Source organism: Tiliqua scincoides, chromosome 3 (assembly GCF_035046505.1).
Source record: "Tiliqua scincoides isolate rTilSci1 chromosome 3, rTilSci1.hap2, whole genome shotgun sequence".
Classification (NCBI taxonomy): domain Eukaryota; kingdom Metazoa; phylum Chordata; class Lepidosauria; order Squamata; family Scincidae; genus Tiliqua; species Tiliqua scincoides.
Genome location: NC_089823.1, coordinates 191,890,443 through 191,912,238, shown reverse-complemented (window position 1 = coordinate 191,912,238; position 21,796 = coordinate 191,890,443). Strand labels below are relative to the sequence as shown.

The 21,796-nt window shown below is 46.7% G+C and overlaps 1 protein-coding gene across 1 annotated transcript in view; it reads right to left on the bottom strand.

The window, feature by feature from the left end:
• ABCC2 (ATP binding cassette subfamily C member 2) overlaps positions 1-19,247 on the bottom strand; it is a 35,750-nt gene extending 16,503 nt beyond the window's left edge. Inside the window, exons 1-21 of the mRNA XM_066622153.1 lie at positions 19,138-19,247; positions 18,148-18,294; positions 17,086-17,220; positions 15,086-15,208; positions 14,683-14,738; positions 13,540-13,771; positions 13,094-13,269; positions 11,852-12,029; positions 11,277-11,531; positions 8,823-8,888; positions 8,034-8,171; positions 7,172-7,318; positions 6,810-6,894; positions 6,439-6,505; positions 6,028-6,154; positions 5,268-5,444; positions 3,695-3,862; positions 3,144-3,330; positions 2,762-2,888; positions 1,898-2,024; positions 783-1,017 (exon numbers count right to left, since the gene is read on the bottom strand). Of these exons, the coding sequence (XP_066478250.1) occupies positions 783-1,017; positions 1,898-2,024; positions 2,762-2,888; positions 3,144-3,330; positions 3,695-3,862; positions 5,268-5,444; positions 6,028-6,154; positions 6,439-6,505; positions 6,810-6,894; positions 7,172-7,318; positions 8,034-8,171; positions 8,823-8,888; positions 11,277-11,531; positions 11,852-12,029; positions 13,094-13,269; positions 13,540-13,771; positions 14,683-14,738; positions 15,086-15,208; positions 17,086-17,220; positions 18,148-18,294; positions 19,138-19,179 (2,995 nt within the window). The 5' untranslated portion in view covers positions 19,180-19,247. The remainder of the gene's footprint in view (positions 1-782; positions 1,018-1,897; positions 2,025-2,761; positions 2,889-3,143; positions 3,331-3,694; positions 3,863-5,267; positions 5,445-6,027; positions 6,155-6,438; positions 6,506-6,809; positions 6,895-7,171; positions 7,319-8,033; positions 8,172-8,822; positions 8,889-11,276; positions 11,532-11,851; positions 12,030-13,093; positions 13,270-13,539; positions 13,772-14,682; positions 14,739-15,085; positions 15,209-17,085; positions 17,221-18,147; positions 18,295-19,137) is intronic.
• Between the last annotated feature and the right edge of the window lie 2,549 nt (positions 19,248-21,796).

Genomic DNA, 21,796 nt, shown 5'->3' with positions numbered 1-21,796 from the left:
CCCAGGTTACACTCCAGCAGGCCACGGCAGGGCTGACCACCTCCTACCAGCAGTGGAGCCTCGCTGGGCAGGGCCAGAAGCATGCTGACCCAGGCCCCTGTTGGCTTCTGTGGCAGGGGCCCATGGCTGGGCGCTCCTGCCCAGACAGCCCCCCGGTGGGTCACCACCAATACAAACCCTGGGGAGGCTGTGATGCAAGGTGGGGACCCAGCCAGGGCAAGCAGAGTGGGCAGCGACCCAGTTGGGGAGGGGCCCAGTGGCTGCCCTGGAGACCCAGGTGTTGCTCCCACAACCCTGCTGGTAGGCCCAAGGGGCCAGAACTCCTCAGGGGTCCCACCCCCTTCAGGCTGGCAGCCTCAGCTGCAGCATTAGCTGCAGGGAAGCCCTGGGGAAGGGCCAGATCCAGGCACAGCAGCAGCAGAAGGGGGAGAGGCCCTAGGTTCAGCATTATTATACCCCTGGGGAGGAAGGGGCGGGGCCCAGGGAGCTGGTCCTTCCTGGATAAAAGCCCAGCCCAGCCTGTGATGAAGGCCAGTGCTGGTGAGGCTGATGCAGAAGCTGGCCAGCCTGTGAGCCCAGGAAAACTGGGGAGAAGGCCCAGGGTGGTGTAATCCCCTTTTCCCCACATCCCTACTGAGGCACAGGTCTGAACATGCTTGGGCCAGGCCCAGAGGGGCCCCACTGCTACCTCTCGTGGACCTGACTGATTTTGGTGCCCCCAGCTAGGACCTGCCCCCCCCCAGGGTGCTACACCTGGATTGGCTCAATCTTTAGAGTCTTACCTTGACTCACACCCAGTGCCCCATAGACTCCAATACGCATATCACGTTGGGAAGTTGAATAGTTCTGGGTTTGGTTCTGAGTCTGGTTCAGGGGCACAGCATCATTTGTCCAGTCACTAAGCCACAGACTGGAACCAACAGAAGCTGCGTATTGTCCTATGTAGCCAATGAAGATCCACGTTGATAATCCCCAGCCAACAGCACGCAAGTACTGCAGATACATGGAGAATTTCACCTGCAGGACAGAGTGCTATTATTAGCCATACATCTAACAGTGGGTCCACATCACGTACCCAAGCAACAGCAGCTCTTACAGACTGATTATATTCCCAGGACAGGCTAAGTCTCTTGCATGAATTACGAAGGGAATAAGCAGGAGCAATGAAGGCAAAAGGAGAATTCAAAATAGACAATTTCAAAGTGTAATTAAGGCCACTGAGCTAGACTAAAGGAAGGGGACTTTGCATGCTTTGGTCTTGACCAGCAGCTCAGGGCCGCCTGTTGGGCATTACTAGTTACTATACCTAATCAAGTTTTGCTCTGTGTCCATCCAGCTAAGTTCAGGCATTTTCCATCAGTCTGCTTGCACCTTTTCTACCTCTACCTGCTCCCTTTCCCCTTCGGTTTAATTCCCTTTCTTTGGGATTTTTAATAAACTAGTTTCATTTTGACTCTTGCCTTCCTGCTACACATTCATAGGTAAATCAGTGGGTTGTCATGTTAGACCTCTCTCACAGATACTATTGTGCTTTGGATTTCTAATAAGACCTCCTGGGTTTCAGTACTCTCCTAGGAGGGTCCCCCCCCCCCGGCAGCCCCCTTCTGCCTGGTCTCAGTAGCCTGGGAAGGTTGCAGCAGATAGAAACCATCAAATTTCCCCCTATTCAGCTGCTGACCCATTAAAAAAAAAGAGAGTAGGAAGGGGTGCATGAGCATGGACCACTAGGTGCTACTCCCCTTGGCCAGCCTGCTTTCCCCAGGCATAATTCCTGACAAAGTTTCCTCCGTTCATCTCTCAGTTATACAAAGGTTCCTGCAGACCCACTTCCATCTCTATGAGACCCAAGTTACGGAACAGAAGAGCATCTTTGCCCAGCCTCCCAGCCCCCCTTTACCTTGCCAGTTTCCATGGCCTCCTTCTCAATTAGCCGCTGTCCCTTTTGCTCATCCACTGACTTTTTCTGCTTTTTCCCATGGGCCTTGATATTCCTTGATGATGACATGGTACTGCTAGAGCTCAAGCTGGAACACGAGAACGGTTGTAAGGGCCTGAACTTCTAAAGTCTTTCCTTTTCTGACCAGCCGTCCTTTGCTAGATGGTGTTGCAAAACCCTTTAAAAGTTAGCCAACTACCTCTGTTCCTCTGTCCCTACCTCCCATTTCATCACCTTTTCCATACCAACCCTTTAACCCCCTTCAGTTCACCACAGAAGGGGCTGAGATCAGCAAGGTTGTACAGGATTCAGAGATGAACCTAAGAGCACTAGTATCCAAAGAGAAGACCATCAGAGAACTGCAGAATCAAAGTTAGGCCAGGATGATACCAGAAAGCAGGATGATACCAGAAAGTAGTGGAGAACTGAAGAGTAGAGAGACGTGGAGAGAAAGTTGTTCTGGGTCTGCAAGCTTTATCTGTGTAGTGACAGGGCAAGTGTGTGGCAGATGTGACTGGATGCAGTAGAACTGAATGTGTGTTGGTTGCCCGGGGAAGGGGGTCAGAAAAAAAATTGTCAAAAACCTTAGACCTGAATAACTACTTTCTCAGAAATGCAAGTTTCTGAGCAGTATTCTTTTTCCCATACCTCACCAGCCTGGCTCTGGCAAGGCAGTCAATTGGTCAAAACAAATCAAGAATAAGAGGCAGAGGGAGATATGGAAAAGGAAAAGTCTGAAAGGTGACAGAATGAAGATGGAGGCAGACAGGAAGGTAAGCTGGGAATAAAACAGCAAGGAGATACAAGCTCATGGAAGAGCCTGACCTGCGGGTGAAGTTCTTTTGATGGACACTGGCCTCACTCTTCTGCGTCATGGTCACCACATCAGCTGGCACCTCTTCAGTTCCAGGCACAGGGTCTCCGTCCAGTTCCAGCTCCTCACCCACCCCCACTGAAAAAGTCAAGTCCATGAGGATGATAGGACATGAGAATGGAGGGAACAGTAGCAGGGATGGTGAATCAGGTGCACACCAAACTCTACATGGTGCGCTTGCTTCGTTGTTGTTCAGAAGGGAATTATTGAGATATGGACATTGTAAAACATGTTACTGCACCACCCAAGCATGACACACTCCTGAACAAGATGCATTCCAGATGGTCACCTTGAAGAGTGCCCCTGAGCCCCACATATTCTAATGTCCCTTACCTGTGGCTTCTTCTTCAGGGATGCTGTCCTGCTGGTTCCCATATGTATTGAGCAGTTGAGCAAATGCCCCACCACGAGCCAGTAAGGTGCTATATGAGCCCTGTTCGGACACAGCACCGTCCACCACCGTCACAATGTCATTCACTTGTGCCAGGAAGTTGAGGTTGTGAGTCACGAGGATCCGCGTCTGTGGCACAAACCAGCATACCAACCTCAGGAGACAGTATCAAGATGGCACCTATATCAGCCACACTATACCCTGGACCTATGTCATTAAATAAGCAATGCTGCTAAAGATAACCCCTCCCTCTCTTACTTTGCTCACCTCTACCATTATTGCATGCTCTACTACTGCATGTTTTAAAAACCAGCATAGCATCCCTTCTGCCATCCAAATGGATACACCCCAAGGAGATGTATCTTAGAAACACTTCCAGCAGGCTCCGTTTTCATCCAGCCAACCTCCAAATACAGGTATCCACATTCTTCCCAGGGAATCATTTCTCCATTTTTCCACTCCAACAGGCCCCATGGGGCAGATGAGAACCCACCTTGTGACGCAGAAGCCCCTCTGGCCCTAGTACTTTGTCAAAAATGTGCCGTCCTACATGGGAATCCACAGCTGAGAGTGGATCATCCAGCAAGTAGATGTCTGCATTGCTGTATACAGCTCTAGCCAGGCTGACCCGCTGCTTCTGGCCTCCACTCAGGTTAATGCCCTGCAGAAGAGAGCAGCCATGATTAGGATATGTGAAGGGCCTGAGCTATAGTTGCTCTTGTCAGCCCTGGCAGGACCAGACTTCCCCACAGCATTTGGCTTCTACGATTAGCACCCATCAAGAAAGCCCTACTCAAAGTCATAAACACAGTGTAGGATATGCTATCATACTCCAGAGCTACTCAGTGTTACCCCTTGCCCAAACACAAGCCCTATCAATACTTCTACACTCATGTACTCACAAATAACAACTTTCCAGTTCTACCTTAACCCTGTGCAGCTGTCAAATGCTATTTGTTCTCCCCTCAGCCCATCTGAACTCCAAAGACTACAAAATGTAAGTAATACTGATTTTCAAACACAACCCTCCTAAAAGACCACAATAACGTTTGGATAATTATTCAGTTTTAATTATTTATTATAATTACAATTGGCTCACATCTTAAGTGCAATAGATTTGCCAGAATTCAAATTCAAGCGTTTGGTAAAAACAAAACCCCAAAATTAGTCATTTAAATAGTGCAGGCCAGGGGTTTTCAAACTGGTGGATCATGACTCACCAGCAGGGAAGCCCCATTTCTACCCCCTTAAGGGTTGGGGCAGGAGATGGTGGTGATTGATGCAAAACCGCCACAAACGCTGCACCACCAGGGACAGAAGGGAGATTTTGGCACTTACCTATGCCAGCACTGGCCTCTGGGGTGTGTGTGTGTGTGTGGGGAGCCCCACAGATCCCTCTGCAGGGCATCTCAGAAAAGCTAAAAATAGTGATCACGACCCACTTCCAGGTTGCGATCACAAAATTGGAAGTGGGAATTTTTACTTTTTCCAGACGTTTGGAGGCTGGGGGAGCCCTGCAGAGAGTCCCTGGACCCCCTAAGAGGTTGGCGCTGGCTGTAAGTAAATGAAAAAAATCAGTGTAACTGGTAGAAGCACAATCCTGGAGATTGTGTTGCTGCCTTCGCCCCTTCTCTGCCCTGGGGCAGAGACAGGGCTTCTCAGGCTGGTGGGTCGCAACCCACCAGTTTGAGAACCCCTGCTCTGGAACATAACACTGGCATAAGACGAGGGGCAACTGTATTTACAAAAGTTTACAAAGCAAACCTTGACCTACATATACTTCTACCCCCAGCACTCTTTCCCCATCACCCTTCACACTTAATTTTTGTTCAGGCTGTTGATGCGCTTTAAAAGAGTAGCACAGTTGCATGTGGGCAGGACAACTAACAACTTTAACCCACAGCATCCCACAGTCTCACCTGCACCAAGATCCACCTGTTATTCTCACCAGAAAAATTCACTGAACTGCAGCTAGTCAGGAGGAGTCCCCTGCCCTGCTTGCACCACTTCATCCTCCCAGATCACCAACCATGTGCCCCTTCTGATGCTGATTCCTAAGTTTATACCTTCTCCCCAATCTCAGTGAGGTCTGCTCCTGGAAGCAGCTGCAGGTCTGGGAGGAGGGCACAAGCTTCTAGCACCTGTTGATATCGGGCCTCATCCAGAGATGACCCAAAAAGGATGTTGTCCTTCAGTGTGGCATTCTGGATCCATGCTTGCTGAGGCACATATGCCACTGACCCCTACAGAAGAAGGCATTCAACTAATCAAAATACTGGTATTCCAGTTTCCTGGGCAGGTGGGTATGACTAATATTCCAAGCTAGTCTAGGAAGATTGTTAATAATAAAACGTTATTAAGCAATTTTATTAAGCAATACTCAAGCAATTTTTGAGTATGCCAAGCCCTACAGCGTGTCACATATCTGTGGGGGATCCATTCCACTGATGCCCTGCAGATACAGAAACCGCAGATACAGTGGGTGCCAGTCTCCACCCCCCCCCCCCCAGTAACTCCTTTAATGTGATTTAGGCTGCAATCCTATCCACACTTTCCTGGAAGTAAGCCCCATTGACTATAATGTGACTTACTTCTGAGTAGACAGGCATAGGCTTGGGCTCTTACCCCAGCAAAAATGGTATTCCTTTGCAGGGTTGATATAAGCATACAAGCTTATAGCAATGCTCAGGTTGCCTCCCAGCAGCCTGGACACTTGAAGTGTCCAAGTGGTTAACTTCCTGTTAACCTCAGTTTAGGTATTTTTCAAGCGTCCAGGCTCGCACTAGAGCTGCCTCCTCTTATAGTGTCCCACCCTTCTCTCCTTACCTTAATATTGATGTGCCCTTTGATGTTCTCCATCTCACCCAACATGGCTGACACCAATGAAGTTTTTCCTGACCCCACAGGTCCTACTATAGCCACCAAGTGCCCATGTGGAATTTCCAGGTTTATGCTGCAAAGAAGCACAGAGACCAATGTTAGTTAATAGCTGGAGGAATAGTCCCCAGACCTTGGGACCAGAGGGGAACCATCCTCAATGAAAGAAGCAATGCCAGCAATTCCCTTGAACCAAGGTTTTTTCCCCCTCCTGATGCAACATGTCAGCAAGAAGAAAAGAACCTCCTCCCTTGTCAAAAACAAGAGATTACATACAATCTGCTGCTTCTATATAATCTAAACAACAGATTACAAAGGTCCTTCCCTCCAGTGAAATTAGTCTTGCATGTGGTGACTCACTTTCTAATGATGGCATCAGAATTTTGTTCCCAGGAAAAGGAAGCATCAGAGAAATACACAGCACTACCTGGGGGAGTAAAGACAAGGTAGCATTATTACCAGTGTCAGGACCCAATCCTATCCAACTTTCCTTCACCAATGGAGCCGTGCCAATGGGACATGCACTGCGTCCTGCATTCGGAGGGCAGTCACAGAGGCCTCCTCAAGGTAAGGAATGTTAGTTCCTTTGCAGCTGCATCAGCACTGGAAAGCTGGATAGGACTAGATAGGACAAACCAGATCCATCTTCATAAACACTTTAACAAAACTTATGCATTCAGAATTCCACCTGCCCTGCTTGACCCCAACCATGACCCCCAATCTTTAGTTACCAGGGCTGGAGTCATGCCATATGGCTGAGGTATCCAGGTCCTCACTGCCCAGGTACCGCTCTAGTCTCTCTGTAGATACATTGATCTGTAGGATGTAGAGACAAAGTCAAGTGTGGGGTTGCTTGGAGCCCTCTGATGCTCCAAGGCTTACTGAGGGCCACCACCATCTTACATACTGAACGAGACTCTGTGATAATAAGTACAACCTTGATGAAGCCTTATCACCAACTGTAAACTGAAGACTAAACCATCACATGCTAAAACAGGATGTGAGTACCAATACCTAGCTGCACTGTGGTCAAGTTCCCCTATTCCCCTGTATGAATTCCAGGCAAAATGTCCCCCACCATAAGACTACTCACCTGCACCAGGGAAGACAGCGTCATTGGCAACATGGCAAGAGGGAAGCGCAGCACGTTGAACAGAGATATAGAGGTGAAGGCCTTCTGCGCATCCAAGATGTTATTTTCATCCACCATCACATACACTGCAAATGTTACCACAGAGACCTGGGGATCAAGAGTCATACTGGTGAGGTTTGACTTCTACACTGGAGGAGCTAAAATGATACACAGTTTTGACAGACAGGTTGAGCAACTTTCAGAAGTATTTGCTAATGCTTGTGGATCCACTTTAAACAAGGACACAAGTGGAGGAAAGGCTTGGAGCTTCCAAGACTGGCCCCATGTGCCAGACCTCATCAGCAACTATGGCTGTCACCACTGTAAAGGGAAAATTCACTAAATTGCTCATTTGCAACCAAGAACTCACGTATACTTAAGCAAAATTTGAATTCATCATTTTATTGCTTATAAATGAACTTTTGCCAAGGCTGCATCCCAGTTTCAATTAGGACCTATTTTTAAAAATGGACACACTGCATTGGCATCCCTTTGACATAAAACGATTCAGACCAAAGGTCAATATAGAGCAACACACTGTCTCTAAAAGGAAGAGACAAATATTCCTGGGAAACTCACCACCAAGATTTGATGGAGACCACCACCTTTAGCCAGCACAATTTTGGACACGTATGTTGGAATTATAGTCTGGTGATTTTGAAACTATCCACGTTACCTATTCAAGTCAGAATCCCAGCATCATACCTACAGACATCCTAAGACATGCACTTGTGCCTTTACACACAATTTTTCAGACCTCTTCCCCAAGAACCTGGCTCTGGCCCCATCCCTACCCCCACTTCCCTTGCCAGCTATTTCTTACTAGGAAAGGAGCACAGGAGAAAACAAAGATGGAAATGGACTGCAGGTTGGCAAAACGCAGAAGTCCCTTCAGCTCACGGCCTCGGATCTTTCCAATTCGCTTTTCAAATGATGGTTCCCAGGCAAATAGCTTCAGAATCTAAGGAAAGCTCAAAGTCAGACATAGCACTCAGTCAAAGCAGGAGAGATAGCTCCACCCATTCTGCCACCCTTTTTTACCTTGAATAGCATCCAGCTCCTTGCACAATGAATACACTGACAGTGGAAAGGCAGGCGCTGAGCTTCTGTGTCTCTAGCAGAGACTAGAGACAATTCTCTCAGATTCTGTATCTTTGGTCTGCCTAAACCAGTAGCTTCCAATCTGTGACCCACAGGCCGTATCTTCACCCGTGTGCCAAAATTACCTGTCTGGGCAGAGTGCAGCAGTGGCAGAGGCTTTTCGTTCCACACTGCAGCCCCCATGTTTCACTGCCTATCATCTCAGAAAATCGTGCTGGCCAGCCGCTTCCTTCCAGAAATCGGGGTACAGAGCCTGCTGGGGTAATGGGCAGAAGAAACAGCTGCCCGGCGTGAGTTTCTGAGAAGATTGGGAGCGAAACATGGGGGCTGCAATGCAGAACGGAAACCCTCCACCACCTCTGCACTGCACCGGATGGGTAATTCTGGCACTCAGTAGGCCATGGTTTGGAGACCACTGGCCTAAACCATGCAAGGCCTCACAATAAAATCCCAAAGATGGTATAGTGGAAATGGCTACCTCATTATTGTGATGCAGCAATCTGTCACTCACCTTAATGCCATTGAGAATTTCATTCATTATTTTCATGCGCTCATCCTTATTCTTCATGTTCTTTATCTGCACATAGATGCCGGAAATAACACAGAGTCAGGCATCACCCCAGCCCCATATAAACCGTTATCTGTTAAGGCACAGCCAATGACAAGCCTCCGAAAGTTGAAGGTACCACATTGCCGTGGTTTTTTTATTTCTACCTCTCAGGTATGTCTCACATGCAGGTGCTTGGGGCCTGCTGATCTGCCCTTTGAGACCTGCCCTATGAGGTTCTGAAAGGGTCAGTCTCATCTTCCCCATGCCCGTGATTTTTAACATATACATGAAATAATTGGAAGTTGTCCAGAAAATTGCAGCGATGTGTCATCAGCATGCTGAGGACATTCACCACTTTTAGTGAAGCCAGGTGAAGCAGTGGAAGCTCTAACAGATGACTGAAAGCAACTGTGGATTGGATAAGGGTGAATAAACTGAGAGATCACACAGATATGTTAACGGTGCAAGGCCCAGTTGATTTGGGAGCTGACAGTTCTCCAGTGCTGCATTAGAGCACACTCCCTTTGAAGTATTAGCTAGGTAGGAGTGCTGCTGGAGCTGGTGTTACTCCTGGATTCCCAGACAGCTGGCAGCCATGCGTCTCTTACAAGCTTGGGCTTCTTACACCTACTACAGTTTCTCTGAGAAAATGACAGCTTGGTCACCGTGATAACTGCTAGGCTGGACTACTGTAATATGCGCCACATGAAGCTGCTTTGTTTCAAAATTTCAGTTCATTCAAATGCAGGCGCCTGTTATGAGAGTGAGTTGTAAGCTTATTGTGGGGACCGTTACATTATCTCCCAGGTCATTTCCAGGCATAATCCATACTATTGGTTTTAACCCGAAAAGCCCTGAATAGCCTGGGTCCAGATTACCTAAGTGAATGTCATCTCCCCATATGCTGAGATTCTCAGAGGGGACCCAGATCCAAGTCTCTGCTTTGTCTGAGGTCAAGACTTTTAGAACAATGGTGCCCTCTCCATGGAATTTCTTCCCACCCATAGGAACGTTTGCCAGGCCAGCTCTGTCTTCAGCTTTTACAAACTGGTTCAAAGGCTTGTGTTCTATCAGGTAATCAGAGGGAAGGGAGCAGATCACTGCTTTTTAAACTGAACTGCATGGGCTGATACTTTATTTGCTGATGTTAACAGTTTTCAGTGTTGTCGTGATTGCATTCCCCTTCCTCCTTTTTTCCATCTAAGGTTCCACAGCGACATTTTGAAACTGTCACCATTACAGACTGACAGCCCAATCCTGAGCTGCCCGGAGTGCTGGGCTGCCGCAGCGCTGAAAATGGCCACCACGGCATCCTAAACTCAACTGGGTAGCCACTGGCAGCTCCTCGGGAGGACATTTGTCTCCTTCCCCTGGGTAAGGAAAGTAGTCCCACAATGGGGCTACGCAATTCTGTTGTAGATCTGGAGCTGCCGCAGAATCAAAGAGTTTCACGTTGGGCTGTGCAGCCCAAAACAGAGCTCAGGACCCAGTGGAGCTGAGCTCCATCTGGTCCCACTGAACACCACCAGTCCTGTACCGGAGGGAGGGAGTGGGGTCCCAGTCCCATCCTCCTCCCACCCTGCTCCCTCCCCCAGGCACACCTCCTCCCTGCCCTCCTACGCCCCCACCTATCTCTCTGCCACCCAAGGTTCGGGCGACTGCTGAACAGTGGAGCACCAGCTTTCTACTGGCGATAGCTCACGCTGGTCTAGTTCTGGTTCTGGGCTGGTGCTAAGTCCCACAAATGTGCCTTATGGCACATCTGTGACATCTGCACGCCAGTGGTAAGCCAATATGCAGAGCTCAGGATTGGGCTCTGATTGTTTTGTGTATTGCTTGTCTCCTTGGGCTGGCATTCAAAGAACAAGAGCTTCAAGGTAGCCCACCTATTGGGATTGCCATGTCGCTGCCCATTGAGCATTGAAGCCCACCCAGTTAGCCAAAGGGTAGGATGAGTTGCCAAAGTAGTCATAAAGTATCCAACTGAATGGGGCAATGACCACATCAAAACTAGGGAACTTAAAGTCAAGCTCAAGAATGATTGTGTATGTTCTGATCTGACCCCTCAGAGTGTAGGTCTGCAGGTGGCCAGTTCCACAAACCTCCCTGGGCTTGCAGAAACATTGCAGAGCCTGAATGCTGATACCAGAGTGAGTACCGTTAGGGAACCATGAGATAGACATGTAAGAGATTTTATTTTCTTTAAGGTTTGTTGGTAATCACCTGTTCCTACTTTTGATAAATTCTGCACTTTAGGACCTTATATATCAGGGCACAAATGATAGAATGGAGCTCTGAAGGGTAATGTGTTGGGCTCACAGGTTTCTGGGGGAACAGGTGCAGTCCCCAATTAAAAACTCAGACCAGATCTTGGATTGAGGAAAGTGGGCTCCCCTTAAAAAAGCCTGCCCTTACCTGGATGGCCCGAGCCTTGGCAACCAGCACAGCATTGATGGGGATAAGCAGCACCATGACACCAATCCCAGCTAGCACAGAGGGACCCAGCTCTTGCCACAGAAACAGGATGGACAGCGCAATCTGCAGTGGTGATGACCACAGCTGGTGCATAAAGTTGGCAAAGTCCATGAAGCGCTGGGCATCCGCTGACATCAGATTCACTGTCTCGCCCACTGTGGATTCCTTCCGTGTGGCATTGGAGACCATGAGGGCCTGGAGACAGACAAACAGAGCAGTCAGGATAAGAACCATGGTAGAAAAGGAGGTTTCCATCAGGACCCAGGGTACACAGCACTATTGTTACAGAGTCAACGAGGGTTTGAAAGAGAGAGTGCTGCCCTCAAGGGTGACACGAGGCCATTTTGGGAGAAGAAATCCCATTCTTGCTCTCTGGTTCTCCCCTTTCTATAAGCAAAGTCCAGCTGGCCACAAGGAAACCCACCCATCCACCACACAGAAATCCAGGGGAAAGCTGCCAGTTGATGTTGACTGGCCAGTAGCAGGAAGAGAGAGAGAGAGAGCACGCAGCTAACCTTCTTGTAGATGGCAGCCATAAGAGCGGTACGCACACTCATGCCCAGCTGGAAGCAGAGCTGGAAATACTGCTGCAGACAGATGGACTGTACAAGTGCAGTCACAAACAGCAGTACTGCATAGAAGTAACCATGCCAAACATAGGCTTTTGGATCCGACACAAAAGAGATCATCAGCCTGTGAGAGAAGGCAACCATTTCACACATGCATATCAGCCACCAACCGTGTACATCAACCTGTTCTCCTGCCACATACTTTGCAGACTCTCTCTCAAGCCCAGCATAGATTGGACTCTCAGATTATACTCTCATTCAAGTATAAAGATCAACCCATCACCACCTTAACAGTGCAGTGCAGAGACCAGAACAAGCTCCGCTCCTTACCATTAACAATTACAATTAGCAGCATGAGACTATAGTAACACTATTAAATTGGGCCAATGAAATGTGTTTTCAGATAGTAGCCATGAACTCAGTCAGGGGCCAAAGGGCAAGTCGTTATCTCCAACATGTTCCATATCCATACAATCATCTTAAAGTACACGTCAATAGAAATGTAAGGCATTTGTGTCGGATGTCTGCATTAAGACGGTACCAAGTTGGGAATGCTTAAGGTGATTTGCCTGTCACCTGCAAAGAGAGCAGTGCTCCTGAACTGAGATGCGATTTTAGCAAGTGCTAGAAAGACACTTCTCATTACAGTGCTATGAGGGTAACAATAACATCAGTAAAGGCAAAAGCAAGGACAAATTAAAAGTATTATTCAAGGAGGAAAAAAACTCTGACTTTCCAAACTTTGACAGAAACATAACATATTCACATAAGCAACCTCATTATGAGAAGCCTTGGAGTTAAACGTAACTATTTTTTAAAAAATTCTGAAAGTGCACCTGGAAACTTCAGGCTAGTGAGGTTGACTCTACAGAGCGGCCACAGAGTCCCTATGCAAGGGATTGTGTGGATTTGGGATTAAAGCCATCTAAGCCTGCATGGGGACTCTGTAGCTACCCTAACATACTAAGAAAATGTGGTGGGTTATCTCTTTAAAACTATGAGACTTTTTGAGAGTGTCCATCAGCTTGTGGATAAGAACTGGCCATTGTGCACAAGGGGACCTCTAGGCACTGTTTAACAAGAGTCTTCACTAAATATGTTTTTTAAATACCAGTACAGTGCCTCTCTATTCCCACTCCCAGCATGCCCAGGGAACACCTAGCAAGAAAACCTGGAGTTGGGACTCACTTGAGCAGCTGCGGGCTCACAAACACCAGTAGGTCATGCACCAACTTGAATGCCACTGATTTCATCAGGTTCCCAGCAAAAGTTCGTATCAATGCAGTGATCAGCCAGCGTTTGGTATAGTCACCTTTGGAGCCACCTGTGACTTCCTTTTCCTTCTTTTTGCTCTGTTTCTCTTCCTGAAATCATAGAGAAAGTGGAGGAGTGAAAGTGCTGCTTGACTGCATTCTGGACAGAATCTGTACCTAAAGGCAGGCAACCACCTAGCCAATCAGGCTTGGACAGCCCAAGGAGAGCTGGTTGCCTTGCTGTTCAGACCCAGTATTCATTTACTGTGGAAAGCTGCAAGAGAAGGACCCTACATGCAGGATTCTCTCCTTTTCTTTCCCCATACCGATCACAACATTTGGGAAGGAGACATAGGACTCTGACAAGGCCATAGTAATTACCAGAACCAAGGCATCCTGGCTCTGAGCCTTGCTTAAGCCATTCCTGTAGTCTGTGGTTGCCTGGCGACGTTTCCTCTTCCTGTGCCGGATTTCCAGTTGCCGCCGGGCTTTTCTGATCCCAGCCTTCATATTCTTCTCAAACATGCTTAAAACCTGCTGTGTCTTATCTGTATCCTTCAAATCCCAGAGATCCTCCATTTCCAATGGCTTCCGATAGCCCTTTAGCACTATCCTGGAAGATGCAACGAAACCTGCAGAATCAGGTAAAGAGCCCCAGCTGGACCAATACCCCCAACTCTGGATCCCCCCTGATCACCACCAGTCCCTCAAGATGGCAACAAGCCCAAACTACTGGACCCAATAACAATCCTCACCTTGCAGGAAAAGGCACCACAGTACCAAGAAACGTAAGGAAGCCATGACATGAAGCCTCACTATCTGCACATGACGCCTTGGTTGTTGCTTAGAAGTTACTGATGCAACAACCCAATGGTTTTCTGAACAACTCCTGTGCTGCTCAGCACTTGGTCCACTGCATTAACCTTATTGACACTGCTGGCCAGCGTCCCTACCTTGCCTATTTATATTATTTTATTTATTTAGCATATAGCATATAATACATGGACTTATATAACAATTAAACCAGAAGGCACAGTAGAGTGCCTTTGCCTAGAAGACTGGGAGCAGGACAAAAATGTAGATATGTCTGGGCTCTTTACCCTTCTAACACTATGCTTTGACCATGCTTACCCACAACAATAGAATGAGCACAGAATCAAAGATCAGGAATTTGGGGGAATGGGGAGCTGCCAATCCCACCCACCCCCAAGCAACTTATATATTTTGAACTGAGAGAAGAATCCCTAAAGGTTAGACTGACATAAAGAAGTAGATGAAAACAGAAGCCTGGCAAGAGGATTAAACTCATCTCAGTACCCTTACAGCAAAATTAAAGTATAGCTTTCCATACCACTCAAAGATATCTGACCCAGAGTCCCTAGCAATATCAACCCTTGACTCTCCTCTCCTCCCACAAAAACACAAACACACACACCACTGTTTCCCATTGCTTCATTCCAAACATGCAGGCTCTGGTTCTCCCAGACTTTGATGCACTTTTCCTTTCCATTCAAACTTACAGACCTGCTGTACCAGCTGAAAGTGATGCAGCTCAGAAAGGATGCTGTGATCTCTGGGTTCTAGGAAACAAGAGGGACAGAATTTCAAACTAGAAAACTCAAGGAACTGCGACGAGGAGTGATTTATTTGGACTTCAGTTTTCAAAACAAAATATTTACAATACAGCGTGCTTTCTTTGAGATCACCCTGTGCAGTTTGAGCCACTTTGAGATCACAGTGCAGGTGAGCCACTGCAACTAAGGCTCCAGGGAGCTGTTAGGTGGAGGGTTCCCTATCCCACCAGACCCATTCTGAGAGCCATCTTCTTCAGACACGGGGATTCCTATGACTCATTCCCATACAGAATTTCCATGACTGTTCCCATCTCAAAGATCATCCAATAAACTTGAAAACAAGAACCAATCACCTTCTTAGCAGCTTCCTTCATTTCAGGGGCAATGTCAGACATAACGGAAACAAGCAACAGCAGGACTTGAAACCCATAAGAGACAAAGAAGAGGGTGAACCGTGGCACATCAGTGATGGAACCCTGCAGGAGAAGATAACGACTAGGAGTTACAAGTGAAATACAGAGGATGAGCTGAGCCCACAGCTGGGGCACAATGGCTAGGGTTGAACGTGAGAACATTTCCATTTCTGACACAATCATTATTTTTCACTCCTCCCTGCCCCAGGAGCATGTATATAAAATGGGGGAAGACAAGAATTAGTATTGCCAATGCTAACAGGGCAACTTTTATCATTTATAGTGGTTCTATAGAAGACCTATAAAAAGGGCATCAAACTCGATTTGAACCTAAAAACCAGGGAGGAGGAGTTGTTTTTTTGCCATGAACCTGAATTCTTGGTTGCCTTGAACCAGAACTAAAGACTAAAACACAAAAAAGTTGCAACCAGTTCAAAATAAGTAGTCTGATTGTATGACTAATGCTTTATTCTGCTATAGTGGGGTTTTGTTTTTTTAATCCTGTTGCATGCAGTTTGAAAAAAAAAAAACCTTAAAAAATTCAAAATTAAACAATTTCAAAATAATAAATATTTCTTCTCAAATTAAATATTCATTTCTTGATTCATTTCATAGAGCTACAAATCAAGCAAAGGCATGTGACATTCTATATGAACTGTTTCTAAACTACTTCAACATTAGTTCAGAGTGCTGAACCAGAGTTTAAAAAAAGACTAAAGAGCCTGATCCAAAACTGAACCCAAATTTTTTAAAGATTCAACTCCATTGGTTTTAAAATTTTAGAAAACAATACCCAGGGAGATAAGTTTCAACAACCATTTGCATTACAGCCCAATCCTAACCCGTGCTGGAATAGGCAGGCCACCTGGCCTGCCCCGTATCCAGCACAGGATTGGGGTTGGCTGTGGCTCAGCCTAGGGAAGGGGTGTCAAACTCGTTTCATACCAAGGGCCGAATGGTATTCATGATGCCTGCTTAGGGCTGGAAGTGATGTCGTTAGGCACGAAGTAATGTCATTGAACAGGTCATAAACAAAAGTAAACCCTTTTTCTCACTTAGAAATTCATTAGCTGCAAATGACAGAAGAGAAAACACGCAAATCTTGATCATATTTCAAGATATGGGAGAGCCCAAGTATCATGCGGTTTGCCCTTTCAGCAGTAATACTTCAGTACTGCTCAGCAGCTAAGAGCCTGAGGGCCAGATAAAAAGCTTCCGCGGGCCACATCTGGCCCCTGGGACTTATGCTTGACACACCTGGCCTAGGGCAAAGGGAATTCATTCCCCTTACCCCGGGTAATGAGGCTACTCAGATCTGCACCGCTACCACAAGAGGTAGCGCAGGTCCGAGCAGCCCGGTGCTACAGTGGTTTACCCAGGAGTGGGGTTGGGATCTGGCCAAGGGGCCGGATCCTGGCTCCACCCCCACCCGGATCTTGCCCACCCATGGGCCTGCCTGCTGCCCAATCTGGCCTCGCCCTGGAACGCCCCTATTCTGCCCTCCCCAGATCCCCGCACAGGTCTGCCTCGCCCTGTGAGTAATTACTGGTCCACTAGTACCATGGAGCCAGGGTCAAACTCTGGGGGCCAGTGCAATGACATGCACTGGCCTCCCGACTCCTGAGGTGGCCCAAGGGACTTGCACCCCCAAGGGCGAGTATGGATTGTGCCCTTAGCATCTTAATTTTGTACATTGAATTATAACATAGATATTATATCTAAAAATATCCATAGCCCAGTCTTGTACTATATGGACTTATTGTGCCAAGAATTACCCATGCAGGGCACTGGAAGACCACAACAAAATCAGTAAAAGAAGAATGACTCAGGAACAGAATGCATGTAACTACATTAGTGCAACCAACAGTTTATGTAAGACCAGACAATAGCATTTCTAACATATGTAGGGACTGCATTTGCTGAGTTGAATGTTTGCAGACCTGAATTGCTTGCCGGACCAGAGTCTGGAACTGAAATATTCCACAAAGCAGAGAAAGGATGAGGAAGAGGAAGACGGTCCCTGAGTCCCTGCGTGTGCAGAAGCGACGGCTGTATTGGATCACCAAAACAAGCACCTGCAGAGAGATTAAAGGACTAGATTGGCTTAAGGGTTACAAAACAGAAGGTAGAGCTCTGTAAACTCATTGGGCTAGATCCAAAGAAAGGCTGCAATCCTATAACGGTCTTTCCTCACAAGCCCCACTGAACTCAGAGGCCCTCACTGCTGAATAGATAAGCATGGGATTGTACTGTTAGTCACGACTACATCCTATTGAAACTAAAAGGGCTTAAAAGAGTCACAATTAACTTGTATCATTTATTTTAATTGTGTTTAGACATGACTAACTTTATTTGGGAACAACACATTATACCACGGCATGGAACATGATAACAGAGCAGCCTGAATTTAAGATTCTTACAGTGCAATTCTATGTCCACTCAGAGTAAGTTCAACTAAACACAATGAGGCTCACCTAGGATTGCAGTTTGTTTACTGAAAGTTTGAAACTGCTTGAGACAGTGGCACTTAGCTGAGACTGCAGAAGAGATGGCAGAAAGCCAAGAAATATAGCTTTGAAGGGCAAACTGATAGTATCTTGCAATGTTAATGCTGCAATAATGAATGAGCTTGGTCACCATCTGTATGGTACAACATTCAATAATCCATCTCTATCTCATGGCTCAAGTCAAGCAGATAGCTACTATTCCCAGGGCCAAAACGGGCATGACATAGGAGATCTACGGGGAGGATCTCCTGCAGATGATGCTTATTTTCTTAATCAGCCACCCTAAACAGTTGCTTTAATGACTGGGGAAATGACATTCTGGGAGATGTTTAGACCCACAGCCTTTCTTCAATCTATCTCCCACTGCTACTATATAGAGTTGATGTTGGAGCCACGAAGGAAAACAGAAACTCTCACAGAATTGAACCTTTTCATCTCCCACACAGGGAGCAAGGTTCAACTGCCAAACAACCAGTGGCAAGGAATGGTTCGCACCCAGGAGATGAAGTAGAGTGCAGGATTTGTATACTGGACAGTAGGGTTTAGGCTGACAGGGGTTGAATGTGGAAGATGCCCCAAGTCTTCGGCAATGGTGAAGAATAGTTCTGTTAGCGCCGTCAGTAAAAGCAGCACAGTGAGCATCTGCAGGAAGGAAAAGAGAGAGTTGGATTGCTAACCGTTAGGTTCCAAAGTAAAACAAGGGATTTCCAAACAAAGAGAACCAGTAGCACTTTCAGGGTAAGGCTCCAGTCTAACAGAATGTACTGGCTGGTTTATTGGCTAGGAGACACTACTGTGTGACTTACCATCTATCAAAGCCCTCTGTCTAAAGCACTACTTCCCAACCCATGGTCCATGCACCACAGGTACTTAGTGAGGCCTTAGAAAAAAATGTACAAAAATAGCCTTCAATCACTTCCAGTGCCTCACTGAACAAGTGCTCCCCCACAGACAACCAGAAAGGGTAGAGAATGGACGGCCTGCAGCCGGCACTGAAATGTCAGGTGTGGGCAAGTCCATTCTCCACCCTTTCTGGTGGACCATGGGGGAGCACCTGCTCAGGATACACTTCCTCACAGACCACAGAGGGAGGAGAATGGACCACCCGCAGGAACAAAAGCAGCAACCCATAAATCTTCTCTAGAAATAATAAATCTCTGTTAGATATTCAATCATATTTTTTTGTGTGCAGGGGGGTGGGGGTTGTATGTGGTCCATGATGATTCAGTTTTTGCCTCAGTGGTCCATGGGCTCCTAAAGGTTGGGAACCACTCGGCTAAAGCATACCTAAATCCATCGCACCCACCGCTCTGCTCTTTTCATCCCATAGTGTCCAATTAAACACAGATACAGACTTCATAACACACAAAACACCGTTTTAGGGTTTCTCACATCTCTATCCACCTATGAATGGCTATGCCCTTTGAGATGAGTCCACTCCGCCTCCATTCCCTTACAAACTCTGGACCCAAACTTCTCTCCCACCTGCTTCATGATGTAAAGCCTAGTGACAGATGTTTTCTTCATCTTGGATGTGCACAAGGGGTGGAGCTGCCATGAGCCAAATAACCACAGGAAGCCCAGAGGGATCCAGACGAGAACGGTCTGTTCAAAGCAGAGTGGCAGGTCGGCATCATTACGATCCAGGAAAGAAGAGTTCTGAAGGCATCAAAGAGAAGCAGCTAAGACATACAGCACAAACCTACACCCACCACAATCTTATCTTGTCTCACAATATTTGCTTTTGTCCAACATTTGCCTCTGCTACCTCCCGCTATCTCTTACTCCTCCACCCCAGAATCTAAGATATCCCTGCCCTAACAAGATATCCCACCTACCCACTGAACTCGACCAATTCTAGTTCCACTGCATTTGTCACAAGACCATCACGCAACATGCCATTTCCAAGGCTTTACTCCATCAGCTCAAAGTATTTAAATCCAACCCATCTGACATCAACCTTCATTTTTTTCTTTTCTTCTCTCCAGCAGTTCCGCTGACTCACAGCCACCTTCATTCACAGCACAGATCTATTCAGTATGACTCAACCCACTGGCAGCAGAAATCATCTGAGAATGCTTTCAAGTGGGTATCTACCAGGGCTAGTATTTACCACAAGACTTTCATTTACCACTGTTGTGACACCGGTATGGACTTTATGTTGTATGTGGTGTCAACTGAGAGCAGTTACTAACAGTTGGAGAAAGTTCTGTGTGATGTCTGAAAGTTGTGGTTTCTGTTAACCCACCATGGTGCTATTGTTTTAAACCATGTGCTGATCTTTATCATTTTCCTTTTACTTCAACATTTACTATTATCTCTTTCAAATGAAATTGGGTTTGGTTTTAGGTGCAGCTGAGTGTTTAAATGGAAATCTTGAAACACTAGAAAAATTTGATTAACAATCACCAGGACGCACAAGCACTATAGATATAGGTACTATGAAGAAAGTACCTATATCCCCCTGTTGTTTCATCCCCCCACCATGGATATGGAGACCACAGATACAGGGGAACCCTATATAAATTACTCCATGCCCCTTGTGGCTCCCCCCCATACTCATTACCTCCATTTTTCTTTAGTAGCAGTGGAAGTGTGTATTTTCTTTCTTAACAGAGGAACTGTTTCTTGCGTAACTGAGGAATGCAACATGCAGGCAAGTAGACTGCACACTGAAGGAAGGAGACTAACCAAACATTAACAGGAAGCAGGACAGTTCCTGTTACAATTCTTATTGTGTCCCTCTTGCATGCAGGCTGGCTACTTGCATGTTGTGTTTCTCAGTTAAGCAAGAAACTATTCTCTGTTAAGAAAGAAAATGCATGCTTCCACTGCTACTAAAGAAAACAGGTAATGGGCGCAAGGGAGCATAGAACCGTGGATAAGTGAAACCACAGATACTGGATTCGTGGTTATAGGGGGACACCTGCACCTTCTAATTATTTAAACAGGCTTTGGAGGTTTGCTTTGTCAGCTTGAAGAAATTGCTGAAGACTACAGTAGTCCAGAAATACAAAATGTTATTGTTTTAGAGATACCCAGAGAAGGGACCAACATCTGTTCAATGTGATAAATGAATGGTGGCATAAATACCCTCAGGAAAAATGGAAAAGTTCTTCACTACAGGGGGATATATCAATCTTGAACTTTCTTTACTCAGAGGACCACTAGTGGCAGAGGCACAAGAATTACGTCAACTACACCCATGGAAACAAAACTTCATGAGCTGCAGCTTGGCAGACCAATTTCCATGTGTACAAGACTTCTTCATTAATGACCAACAAGCAAGATCTGGGGCACCCACCAGCATCTCAGCACTCAGGGATGTTAGCTGGTAGGATGACATAGTATCAAATTTTAAATTCTGGGAAACTAGATACCAGGGAGAAGGTTAGTCTAGGTGCCTTCATCCAGACATACTAGCTTTCCAAGAGCAGGGAGCTTTTCAAATGGGTGAACGACTTAAAACATGGTTCCAGGAGGACTGTACTGTGTGGTATTTCTAATTATGCAGATTACTTTGGTTTACCCCATCTTCTTCCCCCCATGTCCCAACCATCATCCTCCACTTGGAGAGTATTGGTCACTGCAATTGTTGTATTGTCTCTTTCATCAATATCTCCTCCGTCTGTCTTTTGAAGCAGTTCCACCCCCACCCAGGGACTAAAAGTTGAAAAAGGAAATATGTGTGAAGACCTGGGAGAGCTTACCAAAACAGACAAACAAGAGGACAGGGGCACTTGTCACTTACCAGGGGAGGGGAAAATCATAAGCCTTGCCAAACCTTGGTTATCCTTTGAAACAGCAGCAAATAAACAAGGCAGGATTGTTTGTTCTACAGCCTCAATCCTACTACATGCAGACTGCAGGGCATGAGTTTTGCGGTATGACCACCCGGCAATAACATCCCCCTCCTTCTGGCTGTCTCCTCTGAAAGTAAACAGCTCTAGCACAGGCTTTTATCCCACCATTCTCCCACCATTTAGAGCAGGCTGCTGGGTTGGCAGCTGGATCTTCACTGTTATCACCCCTACCAAACGCTGAGCAACTGCTCAGGAAGAAACTGCCACTCACCCAGAAAACAGAGCCGCAGAACTGCTCCAAGGTTGCTCCCATGACAAGGCACTCCTCTCCTCTTGCCCTT